The sequence below is a fragment of the Porites lutea genome, chromosome 2, assembly GCF_958299795.1.
Source record: "Porites lutea chromosome 2, jaPorLute2.1, whole genome shotgun sequence".
NCBI lineage: Eukaryota > Metazoa > Cnidaria > Anthozoa > Scleractinia > Poritidae > Porites > Porites lutea.
Genome location: NC_133202.1, coordinates 8865116 through 8882373, shown reverse-complemented (window position 1 = coordinate 8882373; position 17258 = coordinate 8865116). Strand labels below are relative to the sequence as shown.

Genomic DNA, 17258 nt, shown 5'->3' with positions numbered 1-17258 from the left:
CTCGCGAGAGACGCACACACGAGTAACAGATGCTCGGTCCTCCTTCCCTCGATTCCTCGCGCGCACCATTTGAAAGTAAGAGACTGGGTACAAGCCACTTTTTTATGTAGTAATTGTTCCTGTCTACAGCCCTGATGTTGCTTTATCAGAAGCAGTTTTACCAAGGAAGTGCTATTTCACCACTATATATTCAATAGCCTTTACAACCTCCTCGGAGACCTACTGGGGTAGCTGATCGGGACGGGACATTCACGAATTCGTTTTCCCAGGCAGATTTCGCTCATGAACATCCCATATGCATCCCGATTAACTGCCCTGGAGTCTCCGAGCATGTCTTCATAGTAAAGGGAAGGGGATGTACTGTCTGAATACAGAAAAGTTCAAGTATGCATATGATTTCTAGAATAAAATAAGTGCAAAGAACTGATTCTGATGTGCAATCTTTATTTCCGATTAAAAGCAGAGTTCAACTAAAATTCTTGGAGGTATAGGGTATTTTTACTTACTTAGCCGTCATCTATTTAAATTTATTGCGACAAAAGAAAGCGTTCAAGTAAGAAAAGAGTTCAACTCCCTCAGGACTATGAGTTTGGGACACCAAGATGGCGGACGTGGCGTCATGTGAAATGGTTTATACAGTGGAACCCCCGCTATAAGGAAGTGCTCTACCTCGCTCGAAGTGCTCTCTCTCTCGGAGTGCTCTCCCCTGGGGCCCACCCTTAATCCGCCCGAGCCACTATTAAGCAAACGTACAAAAGTTCAAAACCGATAACTGAAATTCTGTCGGTTGGATCAGGCTCTTATTCTGTTCATTAAGACGGCTTAAAGTTCGTGTTTGTAACTCTCCATCATTCTTTAAACGAGTAAGTGCGTGTGCTGCCGTTTCCAGAAGTGCTGCTGCGTTCCTCTCCACGAGTGGAAATTATGAAACAATTAAATTGTCAATTTTTTGGGTAACCTATGGAGACGAAATTTATCACAAAATTGCTGGGCGTACGCATTGATGAACTCTAATTCAGGGTATACTGATCAAATATCCTACATCATAACAAAAGTCTAGAATGGCTTGGGTATACTGTATAAAAGTAGATCTTATACGAACGACTTAAAAGACATTATTAATAAATTCTTTTTATTGATCACTAAGGTAGACGTAAGTAGACTATTTGTAGCCTTGTGTGGGAGAATTGCTTAAAATCACGTGCAGATCAACCGCAAAAGCTGAGCCAAACGTCTAAAATAGAGCAGCTTGTATGCATTACAAAAGCAGACTATTCAATGCGATCATGCGATATACTATGGAAGAGCTAAATTGTCCAATGCTACATAATAAGAGGCAATGGAAATGAATACTCATGCATGATACAACCTCAGATGCTGTACGTTCGACATGGATCATGGAGTTGTTCAAACCTAAAACTAACCCGTTTGACGAGGCTTATTTCGAGCCATGTCGGAGATTTGAGGACATTTTAAATAGTTCCTGAGCGGCTGTGAGGAGGGAACATCCTGACAACTGGATTTTTTTATGATAAAGTATCCTTGCCAAATTTTGGTTTTAGTTATAATAGTTTTAAATGATTGTAATATAGTTTGTTAAAACTATAGTTATAAATAAAGTTAATGATCATTCATTAGCTGGGAGTTTAAGCGAATTTAGAGGCGTTTTTGAGAGGGACCTTTTCATAAGCCAGGGGCACCCAACATCAATTTTCGGAAATATCTGTCCGAAAGACGATTTGAGATCAGTAGAATTTTCGGAACATTTGTTGTAAAATTCTTTCCTGCCTACCTCTCTTGGGATTTCCGAACATCTAAAAATGGTATAATTGCCTATTTTTAACGGATTTTTACTCTAAAAAGGGCACCTAGAATTTTCAGGAACCTTTTTTCTGGCTGAAATTTTCGAAAAGGTAAGTTTTGATCACTATAATTTTCGGATCACTAGACTCTCAGCTAGGAAATCCAAACAGATGAAAAATTTTTAGGGGATAAAAGTATGCCAATATCTACTGTTTAAATACTGAAAAACGTTTAACATGGCTATGTTTAAGTGGTTTTGAACTATATTCTCGTTGGGTGCCCCTGATAAGCAAAGGCGTTTTTGAACGACGCACGTCAACCGGAAGTGAGGCTACCAAATTTGCATTTCTAAGTGTCTTTATAATAAAGAGACGAAAATAGAGACGATTTGTCCAAACTTTGGGCAAAACCACCGTCTAAATATAAAAAAAGACCACTTCCAGTTGACATGCATGCGTCGCTCAAAAATGTCTTTGCTTAGGCTCACTATTTAATATGCCTCTAAAAAGCCACCCTGAAATTTGTATTTCTTAGGGCAGCCACTTTCCACTTGTCAGAACTGGCCGGCCGGACCATTGCCGGACCAGTCAGTTAGCAAATGACATCGGGTTTTTCAAAAGGGTTTTTGCTGAAAACCATCTCCTTCGTGCATACTATTCAGGATTTGACTGATCTCGCTGGATAGGTTTGATTAAAAGTGAAATTCTCATTACGACGGGAATGGTTTTGCCGGTCAGTTCTGACAAATGGAAAGCGCCCTTAGTTTCTTTAGCAGTACATTTATGTAACATAGAGACTGATTTCATCCGAAAATTTGGAGCAAACAAAAAGACTACTGTCTTCCTTTGACGTGACTCGCTTAAAAAATGGTTTTGCTTTAGCTCACTATTAATTCATTGCCACATCATGGCAGGGTAGGATCTAGTATTTAACTGGAAGTGTTCATCTCGCATACAAAGTTTGTATTGAAGTGAAGAAGGAATACTTATGATTTGGGTGACAAGGGGGAAGTTGTATCCGGAGGGGGTCAGAAGGGAATTGCACTGGCACCCCAAGAAACCCTCTAGACCCACCCTGCTTTCTGTGCAATCAAAAATGACTCAGTTAAGATGTGGATGCAGAAGATTGCTCCCGTGATATAGTAATCTTGGAATCCTCTTCATACAGGGCTCTCTTTTCCTTGTCCAAGGTGTAGAAATAGCTAAAGTTTGACACAATTACTGGGACTGGTAAGGCAAGAGTAAGCACGCCTGCGACTGCGCACATCGAGCCAATCACCTTTCCCCATGCTGTCGTTGGTGTCTTGTCACCATAACCAACCTAGCAGAGAAGGAATAACGGTGAGCCAGTAACAATAGACGTTTACTATGTTAAAAGGCTATGCCATGAGAATATTTATGTTTTAAGTTAATTCTTTCTTGAAGTCATTATACTTCAACCTCATCCCCAGGGCTTTTCCCTTCAAAACTGTGTGGGGCGGGAAAAGCCCATGGGACGAGGTTGATTATACTTACAATTCAGTTTACCCTTGGCTGGCCTTGCACAATGCTCCTGTAGCATGTGTAAAGAATGTATCAAACAATTTCATAAGGGACTACTTACCGTGGGGTAATGAATATTTTTTGGTGATTTTTGCAAGCATAACATTAAAACGTGAAAAAATTTGGCGCAGTTTATTCAAGTTTCAATCCATGTGCAGCCTTGCTATTCGTATTAAAAGACAACAGGAAACAGATTCAGTGGACCCCTTCACATGAGCCCGGTTGACCGGGCTGGCCCTGTTTCCGAGATCTCGCCCTCTCGTTTATACGAGAGGGCGGGCTGGCTCAGTTCCCGAGATCTCAGTTTTTCCAACCGGGATCTCGGTAAGCAGGCTGCGCGAAAGTCAAAATTTTTCTATTTCGCGATGTTTGCTTCGTTTCTCGAATTTCGCGCCAGAACTCGTTCCCAGGATCTTTGCCCTTTTTTGATCTCAGAAACCGGGCTGAAACTTCTCATATGAACCCAAGGCGAAACATTGGAATCAAAGAGGGTTCCGTTTGATGTAAAATTGCTCTACTACTATATACCTCAACTAAAAGTGCATGTTTTTGACTTTTAATTGCCAGGGTGGAAACGGATCGCCACTTTGAAAAAAAAAGGTGGGGGGGGGGGGTAACTTTTTCATTTTAAAATCATGTTGTCGAAACATGACTAAAAACTGATCATCCTTTTTTCCCTTTGTTAGAATCATTTGATATCTTTCTTTTAGAGTTTCAAGTAATAGAAAGGATGACTAAGGTTACTTAGTTATAATTTCAGCTAAGCCGGCTTTAGTTTGTTCACATACCTTCTATTTTCTCTATTTCGATCGCGTCTAGGGCGCGTATGGAAGTAGAAACCGCGAGGGATTTATTGATTGATAAAAAAGAAAGGAAAAACGTCTGTGGACAGACTAGCTAAGCTTTGATCAAAAGAGTGAAACTCACCGCTGAGGGAACTAGAAAAGTGATTTTCAAGAAAACGCCTTTACGTCTTTTTTTATCTTCGCATGCAAATAGACCTTTTTCATCTCTTTTATTACTCTTTAACGTTTACGTTAATTGACCTCCAGGTTTCATTTTGGTGTTAAAATTCTTAATTTGAAGTTAGCTTTCGTAAACAAAATAGCGATGATGTTTAGCCGGATCATAATTCCACACAAGGAGAAATTATGCTTGCTCCCCGGCAGTTCTTCAATAATTTTTTTCAACTGACCTTAGTTAAGCAAAGTTAAGACCTTACTTAACTTGGGTGCATGAAAATTTAGCCAGTTTTTATTTTCACTGCCATAGAGTGAAAATAATTATATTTTATCGATTTTAGTATCCAAATTTCAAAGATCTTGTTTTGTTTTCTTCGCATGCGTTGTCATTTCGAGGGCAAACAATGTTATGCATCTCGAGAGGCAAAGGAATTATTCACTTTTATACTTTTCTTGTTGTTTTGTACGAGAAGGGGCTTTAAAAAGATAGGCAAAAAACTGTCTGACACCGAAGGATAAAGAGTGTTGAAAACGTCGTGCTTTCTTGGTCAAAAATAGAACCCCACTCCGAGAAAATAATGGCGTCTGGGAACACTACACAAAGGATTTTTCAAACTTTTGCATTGGAAAGCAATTTAGCAACTTAGCAAATCATTCAGTCCAAAAAGCACTAAGAAAAGATATATTTGATACGTTATCTTAACAAACGTGCTTTCTCAGTTCATATGACTTAAAAATGTGTCATATCTGCGAAATTAATTTTTTTTTAAAAAAATTAAAAATCATTTAGTCCTTTTGATGTTGGTAAAGGTAGCTTTGCAACTTATCATTAAGACCTTTTTATTTTTTATAACACCAAAATGCTGTTATCTTCATTATTTTTTTTAGCTTTTGCGGTGGAGAATTAAAACCACGATGAAAATGAATAGATATAAAAAAATCTTAGTAAGACTTTTTGTGGAAGACTGTGTGAGATTTGCCGTGATATAAAGGAATATATCCAGTTTTTAATTGTGACGCCAACCTTGATTTGAATATGAAAGCTACCCAAAAATAAGTCAAAATATTGTAGATGAACATCCGGTGAAGAATTCAGCTTCTTAATATCAAAATAATCGATTGTCTATTCACGCTGAATCAGGATTTGATCCTTATAGAAATGCCTTGTTCATCGCACTTAACGCGTAAATATTATTTTAAATGCAGGCTACTCGAGGTGCTGAATGCGAAAGTGGGATAAATTTGATGAACCTCGCATTTTTCTTTGAGACAAAAAAATAAATATAGCGCAACGAGGTTTTGGGGCCTTGTATAATTGTATGAAAATATCGTTTTGCAGTAGGCATTTTATTATTTTTTACTAGCCGCCACCTATCCGCGTTTTTAAGAACATTGCCGTTTCTTTTGGTAACGCCACACGATAAGATAAATCTATTCAAACTACATACGAGGTATGATCGGGATATGTCGTAAGTAGGTTTTGCAGTCGCCCTTGGCAAGAAATGCGCTTAACTTTTTGAAATATCGACGTCAGTAGTCATTATTTTTTTTTGAAAAAGAATGGCAACAAAAATATCTGAATTGTTATAGGCTGACCAGTTTTTGAGGCTGATCGCCTGAAGTAGAATTTGCGATAAAAACCTTAAAATGTTTATTAATTTGTCTAGCTTTTAGGGTAAATTTTCCTCTGTCGTTTGCTTTTAACTTTTATTCAAGCTTTTACTTGTATTATGCAAATTTCAAACTGCGGGTCGCACGATTTCTATTCATGATTTAAATGGCCTTATTCACAAAGCGTTGATCTAAAAAAGCGGTGAGTTTTTGAGACTACAAAGTTGTTTTAACAACTAAACGTGATTTGCAAATGTGGGAATTGTAAATTAAGAAAATCATTTTTCATTTAAGGGAATCATGTATTTCAATTTAGATAGCTCTTTAACTTTTTGAATTTAATTATCACTCAGATTATCACTGTTCGCAGATTGAAGCAAAGAAATAATCATCGCCAGCCAATCACCGAAAGCGAGATGAAAGGTGATGAGTGAAGCTGTCCGACGAGTCGAGGTTGCCATGGTAATACTTACCGTTGTCATGGTAACTACTGACCACCAAAAGGCTTCTGGGATGCTTCCAAAATTAGCGCTCTCAGCGTAGTAAACCCCGCTGGAAAATATTATGACTCCCATGAGTAAAAAAAATGACAGTAGAAGAAGTTCTCGCAGGCTTGCTTTCAAAGTCATGCCAAGAATCTTCAGTCCTCGGTAATGTCTAGAAAGCTTGAAAATTCGGAAAACTCGGACTAAGCGAAGGATTCGAAAGAAGGCCACGGACGAGCCAGAATCTTTTCCATTTCCACCTGCCGACAGCCCCAATATAATGTAATAAGGCAATATGGCAATAAGATCAATGATGTTCAAAAAGCCGCGAATGAATCGCAGTTTTTGAGGTGCGGCAAGCAGGCGTACAACGTACTCCACAGTAAACCATGCTACGCAGAACATCTCTAAGCCGTAAAGCGCTGAGTTTTTGTCATTTCGGCTCTCCCGGAAACGCGGCAAAGTCTCAATGCAAAATATTACAATTGACAGCAAGATAACAAACACGGACCATATGGCTACAATCTGGGCAAGAAGGGATGAATGGGGAAGTTCCATTACTTCCCATATTTTTCTCTGTAACGGATTCTCGGGCATCGGTCCAGATTCCGGTTCCACGCTCACTTCTAACGCTTTAAAGCGTTCAATAACATCGTCCCCCAACTCAAAAAATTGAATTTCATCTAAAAACGCTTTTCGGTCAACTTCGGCCGGCCGGAGCAATTTACCGTACGACTGATAAAAATAAAGTATAGCATCGAAGGCGATGCGATTTCTGTCGAAAAAGAATTCGCGTTTCTTTGAGTCGAAGTATTTTTCCCGCTTTTTTGGAGATCCCAAAAGTGAATCCGGAAAGCGTGATAGTGTTGACTCTAGAGTCTCATAGATCATTCCACTGACATTGATTTTGACTCGCTCTCTTCGTCTTTTGGCTGATCTTCCCAACAGAGGATATACAGAGATTTTCTCTGGCCTCAGAAATTTCGCTGCCTGTTCAAAGGCGCCGGTTCCAAGATCGCTGTTAAAGCGTCCCCGAGGAATTCGTCCTTCAGGGGAATACCTTCCGCGGAGCGCCGAAGACGAAAAAGAACGCCCGACGGCGTCAATCGAATGGTGTCTATTCCTGCGACCAAGATCTCCTCCTTCGCCAAGGCCTTCAGGGTTCAATCCTTGAGCGCCTGAAATAAAAACCGCCTCCATCGATCACTACTTTTGACTTTCGTAACTCGCGGTAAAAAATTAACCGTGTCGTGATATGGTCGACGCGCGGTTGTTTAATACGTTCTCTCTAGCCCGTACAAAGTTTTTTGAATCGGTGGCGACTTTTAAACGCTGATTAATTCCTTTTTTTTCTTGGTGAACCGCACAGATGTTGCGAGCGCGAACTTTCCATAAGTGATCGTTTAGCGCCCAGTGGAGTAATTACCCCAACATACAGCAGGCATTGAATAATCGGCTGCTGGACAGCCCACCGGCCACAAAAAAGTAATCATTAACGCAAGAAAAGAGGTGCCTGTTTGGGCCATAACCCAGTAATGAATTATCACCGAGGAGCGTGGCAAGATCATGGTTTCATGGTCACGTGGTTGATTGATGTTTTCAACTCGCCTTTTCACACAGCTTGTTGTATCACCTGCTCTTTCCTTCATCCAACCGAACATCGTGTTCTTTTTATTGCAGCGGAGTGGAAGCATTAATCGAGTTAAGAGACTGCGAGAATATCAAATGGGAAGAAAAAGAAGAAAAAAAAAAAGGAAAGAAAGAAAAAGCAGGAGATCCATTTCACATGTTTAAAATATCGCGCGCTTTGTCTGCCGAAATTATAAGGCAGGAAAAAAGGATTCATATTTCGCCGGGTATACGCTTCCTGTTTTGAAAACTAACTTTTGGCTCGATCGATCTTTTGACGACAGCGGGTATTGTTACAAAATGAATATTTCATACGAAAACGGATAAGCTCTCTATTTGGGGTAAGCTTAAAAAACTTTAAAATTTTAGATTGACTGTGGCTTATAATAAAATACTTTTACCAGTCACGAAAAAAGTGCTTTGACTTTGCACATGATTTCTTGACAACATTGTACAGAACACATTTTCAATTCTCGTACGCACAATTTTATTTTAAAAAGATTTTCTTTGATATTTCTTTTCTTGAGAGTTGAATCAACAAATAGGTTGTTTGTTTTGTGTCAGGGAGCTACCTTAATTATTAATGCTTTCTTTTTCTTTTTTTTTTTGTTGACTTTGGGCCGTGAAAACAGGCCAGAGGGCAATATTCACATTATATTCGTTTGCTTTTTCTTGATTAGATCGACCGCAATCACTTAACGTTTTGTACCATTGATTCACCGAATCCGGGAGAAACATGGTCCATATTAACAGAGGCAATTTGTTGGGAAGTTCTTGAAAATTTACATGCAGGTTTAATTCGAAGCAGTCAAACTGAGCTAAACTGCTGTGTTGTGAAAAAAAAAGAAGAAAAAAAAAATTTCTGAATTTTATTCTTTACTCTAAGCTCAGATGCATCTTCATAGGCAAACATTAATAACATCACCAGTGCATCGTTCAGCCGTATGTATTGACTGATCCATTCATATGACCTAGCCATTGACTCATAATGTGTTTAATTGGTAAGGACTTATCTCACGCTGTTGGGGCAAAACATGATAAAGAACGCGGTTAAAGAAAAAAACATCAAAAGTTTGTCCTTTCGATGATGCCGGACCTATTTCATTTTTCTTTTTATTATTTGATCGGCATCTACATCACCACAACCTATTTAATGGCTTAATCTGATCCGTTTTGTTGTTTACAATACATTTTTTACACGCAACTCTTGACTCGCTCACGCGGGCGAGCGAGTGTATCACCTCTAGCAGCTGCGACTAATGCGGCTTGCATTCACGAGCTTAATTTCTTAGAATGGTCGGATTGTTGACAGGCTAAGATGTATCATCTAGCTTTTGAGGCGGAACCCTAACTTAGGGAAATGATTATATCATCGTGCTTTGTGTATTTAAAGCAATCCAAATGTTAAAATGCGTTCAAATTAGCGTGTAGATCTATGTTGCGAGGCCCGATTGAGAGGCCACCTCGAACTAACCTCGAACCCGGGGCGTCTTGGGTCGGAGTTAATCTTATTTAACACGAATGTTCGGAACGCGCGAGGTACCTTGGGAATTAAGTTGGAGAAAAATTTGTGACGTGAGATCATGCTAGTTGTGATAAAAGGGGCTCCGTCACGCTATTTGCTTCTTGCAAAAATCATCGAAAAATTATTATGGTTAGTGCTCTCTGATGAAAATTGTTTGATGGCGTCTTGGTAACTCTTTTGGGGTATTCATTGTGTGTATGGATAAGGCACTAAGGAATGACTTCAGCACAGAAGTGCCCTTAAACAGAAGTATCCTCATACACAGGAGCATACATGTGTACCCCTTCATTTTTTTTCACAAACAGTTCAGATGATCACGTCATACGGCGGTGACAGCGACGGCAACGAGAACGGCAAAAAAAGCAATGGGTCTAGAAACAACAGTTTTGCACGTGCATCACGCTTTTTTGTACATTTCTTAGCCGTCCGTTGCACGACTACAACGTGAAAGTGCCTCATTTCACGTTTTGTCGAGGACCGGAACACAAGACAACGAGTTTCTTTTTCTTTTCCTGAACTTTGATACAGTCCTAGAATTCAGCCCCAGAAAAAGTTGCCAGCGTTAAAGGAATTGAACGAGGTGGACTAAGCGCGAAACAGTCCGCTGAAGCAGAGCGACTTTACTTTTTAAATGACGTTTTCGTAGCCGTCGCCGTCGCCGTCGTTGATGGTTAAGCTCGCCATCAGTTGGAACGAGACGGGCGTAAAGAACCTTTAACTGCTGTTCGCTGAAAAGGCCCTATATCATGGTGTATCTGATTTGGGACATCATTGGTCTGGGTGGGCGAGGTGAAATCAAACATGGACTGAAGCGGCTGCATAGGGCGCCTTTACGCGCTGACGTCGGATATTACCTCTCTTGGTTCTTTGCACTCATCTATCGGCTGCAAGTGAAAGTCGGAAATATACGTGTAAGCCTGTAAGTTTTTATGATTTCTCAGAGAGGCAAGACCGTAAAATTTTCAGAAAAGTTTCTAAGTAAAGGACATCCACTTTTATCTATTATACCTCGTGTTAAAATGTCCAGTTACAATCTTAGGAAAGAAACTTGTTTTAAACCTAAGATAAACACTATGCAGTTTTAAATATGAATTAGCTATGTAATATACTAGATTTTTTAATTCTCACTTTTTACCTTGTTAAAATTTCTTACACTTACTTGTACCAAAAGGCATGTATTTTTATCTTTTGATTTTTACTGAGGGGAGGGCAGGGGGGGGGGGGGGGGGGGCTGTACACAGGCTACCTAAAAGGGTAGGAATTTTGCGCCGTTTTTGTCTGAAAACGGATGTAGACTTTACCCAGTTTGGCCTGGAATAGGGTATGGTTTTCGAGGGCAGCCTTGGACCCAGGCCAGTTTGCGCTATCCGAGTTACCAGAGGAGGCTTGGAACCGAGTCCTCGGCGAACTTTCCCGACAAGCTTGACAGGTGACCTCAAATCCGAAATCGCCGAGGACGAGGCTGTTTCGAGGGAACTATGGGAGTCTATAAACCTATTTGCCGTTTCAATAGGACAATTGCACGATGACGATGTTTGACTACAACTACCAGAATTCATTTCGGTTTTGCTTTGTTATTTAAATTTATCAAACCCACAGAGGATTAAAGAACAATAGCCTTAATTTGCACAAGAAAACAACAAACTCGAGGATTCTGGTAGTTGTAGTAAAATGACGTCATCGTGCCATTGTCCTATTCCAAATGAACAGGAGCCCATCACCCATGCCAGAAATGGATTTTAAGAATTTTTTTTGTTGGAGTTCTAATCCAAGTAATGATGACCAGGGTCCTGTGATGACATAATTTCTTAAAAGCCAGGTTTGAAAACGGGTATGGATTTTATACGCCAGGTCACAAAATGGGTGTGAAAAATAAAATTTCTTGGTCTGAAATAGGGTCAGGATTTGGAGAACCGCGTGGTATACCCCCACCAGGAAATCCCAGGAGTACTCCCAGGCTCATCTCCGATAAAGGTAAAAACAAATAAATAAAAATAAACACGCGGTATTATTTCAATAATTGCTTAGTATTTTATTACAATACATAGCATGTTTACAACCGGAACAAAACTTTTCAAGTTCAATGTCACTTAACAAACTTGGATCTGAAAATATCCTTGGAGTTAAAAGTTTATAAAAAGGAGAGTAGAGAAAGGTGAAGTTGATAATTGTTGTACAAAAATCTTTGTTTGTTATGAAAGTTCTTTTAAGTCGGTCTGGATTAAAAAACAAACAAACAAAAACAGGGAACTCACCTCACAATCAAGGATTGAAAACCATTGTTCCTGAAAATACTTAAGTGCTTATTTATTGAGAATAAAATTCTGTCATGACTTCTACAAAATCCTTTGAACAAAATTCAATGAAATTAATCAAATTAGCTGGTTTGCGTTGGTCCTGCATCACAACCCAGACCTCTGTAATTCTAATAACTCTGGGAAATATTTACAAATAAATAAAACATAAAACAGTTTGTCTCAGTCTTCAATGTTACAACACTGTTGGCCAACATTGGTTTAGCAAATCTTCTTGGCTTTTCTAATGTTGGAGTCAGTATAGTTACAATCTGGCTGTCACTGAAAATGGTATCAAAGAAGTTGACCAACTTCATTAGAATCTTGAAGGGGTAAGGTGACACCAATTTAAGCAGTTTCAACATCTGCTAACTAATCACAGAATTGACTAAAACATCAAAATAAATATTTCTAATAATTGTAGAAAAACACTAGCAAAATACAGGAAACAAAAAAACAACAAAAAAAGAGCATAAATGAGCTAAAAGATTTCTTCTTTGTCTCACTTAATTTGCGCGACTAAGAAATCATCCATATTTATTACATGTTGATGGTTTCGCGAATGAAAAAAAAAATTTCTTTCACCAAGTTGTAATTTAAAGCTGAAATTACTGAAAATATACAAAATTAAAAAAATACCAGTTGTCACCTCACCCCTTTAAAATTGAGAAATACCTGGCACCGATACCAGCCAGCTGCTTTCTTCGAACATAACACATAAGTTAGAGTGCCTTCATACAAATTTACATCACTATACATTATTTCTACAATAATTACACCGTGAAATAAAGCTGCATATTGAACCCATGATCTGACCAGCATTAAAAGTCTATCAATATTGGATGTGGATTGTGTTTTGGTTCAATTTCACCCTTGGTTTTTATTTTGCTCCGTTTCAAACTCACTACCATGGTTTACTGCCATGCATACCCCCCCCAAAAAGCAAAATCAATGTATTGCACCAAGGATAAAGCTAACCCAGAACATTAGAGAGGTTAAGCTTCACGTCAAACGGGAATTTGCACCATGTGGCCAAGTTTCCCCGTACTTGTTATTCACTGTTCATTATTTCTACACCTAACTTAGTAGTTTCACGCAACTTTTTATCCGTAAGAAATGTTTTGAAATGTTTTTATCTGCTCATTTTCTATTTTGAGAAATTCCCAACTTGAATCTGACGTTTGCCGTTTATGTGAAGCTTAAACTCTCTATATTTATCTTAAATCACATGGGAAACTTAAGTGCTGAGACGTAATTCCATCCATTTGCTTTCACTTCCTGACATTCTGAAAAATCACAACTATTTCTTTATAATTATACAGGTACTCTACCCATTCAGAGCACTGTAAATGTTTCTCCTACGACTCTAATAAATCTAAATTCTACCTACACATCTGTAACTTGCTTTCAAATCCACTTTACTTTAGCACTAATACAAATTATTTATTTGATAAAAATACTCTACATACTGTCTTTTACTTCTTGACTGATTGCCACAGCTGTTAGGCGTAGCAGCTGCACGCAGATCAGTGAAACACAGACTCAGTTTAGAGACTCTGCAAACTCCTTTTCACAACAAGTCATCACAAGGTTTCGCCTTTCAACAAACTTCACTTTGTGTCCTGGGAGCGCAGTTGCTTCTCATCAAGTACTACAATGTAGTCAGAACATCATAAAAGCCAACAGTCCTTTGGTGTGGCAAGGTGGTCATTGCACACTCTTCCTTGACTTTATATCTAACTTCAGCAACACCAACTGGCCTTAAACAGCAGTTACTCAACCATAACAGGAAAGAACACATGCTGGACATGCTGAATCGTGCCTCTGCAGATGGGACAAAGGTTGACATTTCCTGCACAGACATGGCATGAAACCATGTGACCACAAGGACAGAACACGGTGTCTATCTGTGCATCCATGCAGATTTTGCACTTAAATGAATCCTCCATCCTGGTCAGTTTTTGCTGGAGTTGAGTTGCTTGTACATCAGCATTCTGGGGTTTATCCTCAAGTTGTTCCCTGGCAGAATTTCTCTGAATGGGATCACACCCGCGTTTAAACAAAACTCTCCGACAATGATCATAAACCTCTTTGGAAGTCCTCTGAACATCAAAGATGTATTTTTTCTCAGATTCCTCATCTCCAAACAAAGAAATAAGAGTTTCTTTTAGGTCCCTTGTGAACTGGTTCGTAACAGCATTACGCACAGTCTCACAGCGGTAAAAAGCATGATACTCTGTGATGGATCTGTAAAGAGCACAAGCAGCTACCTGACTGACCAGACGGAATGTGAGCACTGTCTCCCCATCAGAAGTTATTATTGTCAGATGTAGGTTGTTCTTCACATGTGTTGCCATTTTAAGACCAGTGTATGGAAATCTGTCACAAAAAACATACCAACCATTTCAACAGGGTAATATTGACACAGCACTGCGCCGCATCTCCAAAACAGTCATTATAGTCTAACATGGAACAGTTTCTATGTAAAGGACTGGCTGTTTATTACCTGTGAAGGGCCATATTGCTAAGGGGATATTTTCAAAATCAAAGCTTTAAAACAAAAAACAAACATTTGCATTAAAGTGTATAATTGGATGAATTGAGATGTACGTGGGCCAAGCTTGTGTGATAACAAATGGCATTATAAGCAATAAGTTATTAATACCAATTTGTCATTTTCACACTGTTACTGTCATAAGGATAGCCTAAGAACCACTTAAAGGAAAAATGGAAAACCACAAAATTATGGTCCTATAAATTAGACAATAGACAACAACCCTTTTATCTTTGCCCTCTTTGTTCAGTATAATAATATTTTCACATAGTCTTGAAAACAAGAAACGAGTCAAGAACCTCATGAAATGACACTCCTACATCTCCAAAGCACTATTTGCACGGTCATAAGTAGAAATTGATTATCAAAGACTGTCATGTAAATTTCACACCAATTTAATCCTTCATGTTTCAGGCCTGAGTTAACAAATTTGGCTTGGAGCTATGAGAATTATGCAAATGTTTTTACCTCTGTAGCTAATATAATCTTGAAACCGCAAATGATTCTGTTATTTTTGTCAAACACTCTTCAAGAGAAGCAGTACTTGCAAGTCGAAGGGTGAGCTTTTTGTTGAGAAACTGTCACAGACCCTCACGAAAGCCTAAAGCTTTTCAACCAAGATAAATATCTTGGAGATATCGAGGTCAGAGCTGTCATTGATTATCTCTATAGTAGTCTTAATGATCTAAACTAAAGAACTATTGTAGCTTTTCAAGTTATAAAATTGTCCCTCAAGGTGACACAGACAATATCCAACTTACGAAGCCTTTGCAATGCAAAAATCATACGAGAACTTGATGTGACATGTGATTACAATAGAGGGAACGAACTTGTCACGTACAACACGAAAATAATATATTATCACAGATCACCCAAAAAATATGAGAAAATACTATTAGGAAAATATGGGACACAATACGTGAAATTTCTTCATGGGTGTTGGACAGCTAAAGATGTCGGTTCTCTCTCTATTCTTTTGAATGTGTAGCGTAATAATCCGATCCACCGAGAGCGAATGTTTATTGCTCATCTGTAGACTTAGTGGAGTCGGGTTGAATACATATGTTGAAAAGATAAACACGATCTGCATACATCACGTACGATGCTGGTACAATAAAACAATCATCACGCTCTAAAATAAATACTTTAATTTTGAACCGTTCCACAAAAAATACATGGCTGTTAAAAATAATTTGGGTTAAGAAACCATGTGTCGTTATGCAAAATAATTTAAGCTTAAAGCAAAATTAGATCTACAGGGTTTAGCACGATCAGGACTTCACTTCGATCAAAATTAAGCCAAATAATAACATTCGTAAATTATTGCCGAAATTTTTTCTGTAAACCCTACTAAATTGGTGAAGCGGATAAATCCAATTCGAAGCAGTATTAATGTGTTTACCATAAGAAACACAAGCTTTGAACCGCTGTGACCTTCCCACGTTAAACTTTGTAGTGCTCTTCATGTGATTTACTGTGAAGCTCGCTTTGCAAAACACGTATTTTCTTTCTTACCCTGTAAAGTCCCTTGAGATATAAGATCAGCTCATTAGGAAAATTAATACAGTAGGTTTTTTCCTTACCTATCCGTAAAGTTAAAGTCGTGGTCGAATATCTTTATTTCCTCACTTCCTACACCAATGTGCAACGATTCTCCCAACTCGTTTTTCGCCAAATGATACTCAAATCCGTAGTTGTCCATGAGCGACAGTTCCTTGATGAAAAACTGTTTCGCTGCAGCCGATCGCATACCCTTCAGCTTGGCATGTTCCAAAGAAACGGTGCTTCGAAACTCGGAAGTCCACTGAGTTTCTACTTCCGATGCCTGACAAAATTCACAAGGTGAATAGGAATCGCCGTGATCTCCGATGGTTGCCTGAGCAATGAAAGCATATATAGTCGCTGCCTTCTCTGGTTTTGGGTTTATCTTCTTTTCTTCCAAGTCATTCTTTAAATGCAAGAAGTATTGGTGCCTGTGCGAGAAAGAAATGGCAACATTTTATGAGCACAGCTGATACCAGATCAGGAACAAGTACCAGTTTATGAATTTTCCGAGTGATTTGCCCGCCAAAAAATCTCCAGTGGGAAAATACTCATTTCTCTAATTAGAAGATGTTTTCACATCTTACCTTGTAGAATCTTGAAGCAAATACTGTGGCTGGACGAAGAACTTTACGCGAAACTGCAAACGATACGGCGATGCACCGGAAATTTGTCGACGAATCCTGTTTCTCGTATTCAACCAGAGAACTTCGCTTTTTGGCCCACAGAATTGAAGTCCAAAATAGTCAAGCTCAATAATTCCGAGTCTTTTGCAGACCTGGCAAATAGGAGCAAGACGTGGCGTAAATAAAGGGAGCAAAAAAGTTAGATCCTACGGGTTAAAAACATGACTGTGGACTTTGAGCCAGACAAGTCAAAGCAAAATACTAACCGCTTGTAAAAGCTCTTGTCCTCTCGCTTTCTCCCGAAGTTTGAATTCTGTGACAACGCTGTCGGGTAAAGAAACGTGGCAAAGCATTCTGAGTCGAAAGCTTGAGCTTTTTTCTTAGCTATCCATAGAAATATGATACACGCAAGAAGAAGAGAACGAGCACCGTAGGAGCTTTGTTGTTCTGCACAAAAATTTTTTTGCGAACTCCGTTGAAATGGACTTCGATCAGCCAAAGGTCATTCCCTGTTCACGTGTATACTATTACGGAGAACCAATCAGAATTCACCCTGAAATTCTTCAACCAATAAATGGCAACCGGAAAGCAACTTGGTTGTCTAAGGGTTTTCCCGCCTGTAACGCGCAAAAATATTATGCACATGCCCTCAAAGCATTTTTCCGTTTGACTGGTCCGCTTTCCTC

At 39.0% G+C, this 17258-nt stretch overlaps 2 protein-coding genes across 2 annotated transcripts; both read right to left on the bottom strand.

Annotated features, from left to right (window-relative positions):
- Positions 1 to 413: 413 nt before the first annotated feature.
- LOC140927632 (potassium voltage-gated channel subfamily A member 1-like) lies at positions 414 to 7960 on the bottom strand. The gene is made up of 2 exons (XM_073377307.1): positions 6391 to 7960; positions 414 to 3123 (listed from the first exon to the last, which is right to left on the bottom strand). Exons 1-2 carry the CDS (start codon positions 7600 to 7602, stop codon positions 2908 to 2910), a joined length of 1428 nt encoding a protein of 475 aa, XP_073233408.1. The 5' UTR covers positions 7603 to 7960; the 3' UTR covers positions 414 to 2907.
- A 3604-nt stretch (positions 7961 to 11564) lies between these two features.
- Positions 11565 to 17054, bottom strand: LOC140927631 (E3 ubiquitin-protein ligase MYLIP-like). Its single transcript, XM_073377306.1, has 4 exons — positions 16839 to 17054; positions 16534 to 16724; positions 15988 to 16377; positions 11565 to 14229 (listed from the first exon to the last, which is right to left on the bottom strand). Exons 1-4 carry the CDS (start codon positions 16923 to 16925, stop codon positions 13623 to 13625), a joined length of 1275 nt encoding a protein of 424 aa, XP_073233407.1. The 5' UTR covers positions 16926 to 17054; the 3' UTR covers positions 11565 to 13622.
- Positions 17055 to 17258: the final 204 nt, after the last annotated feature.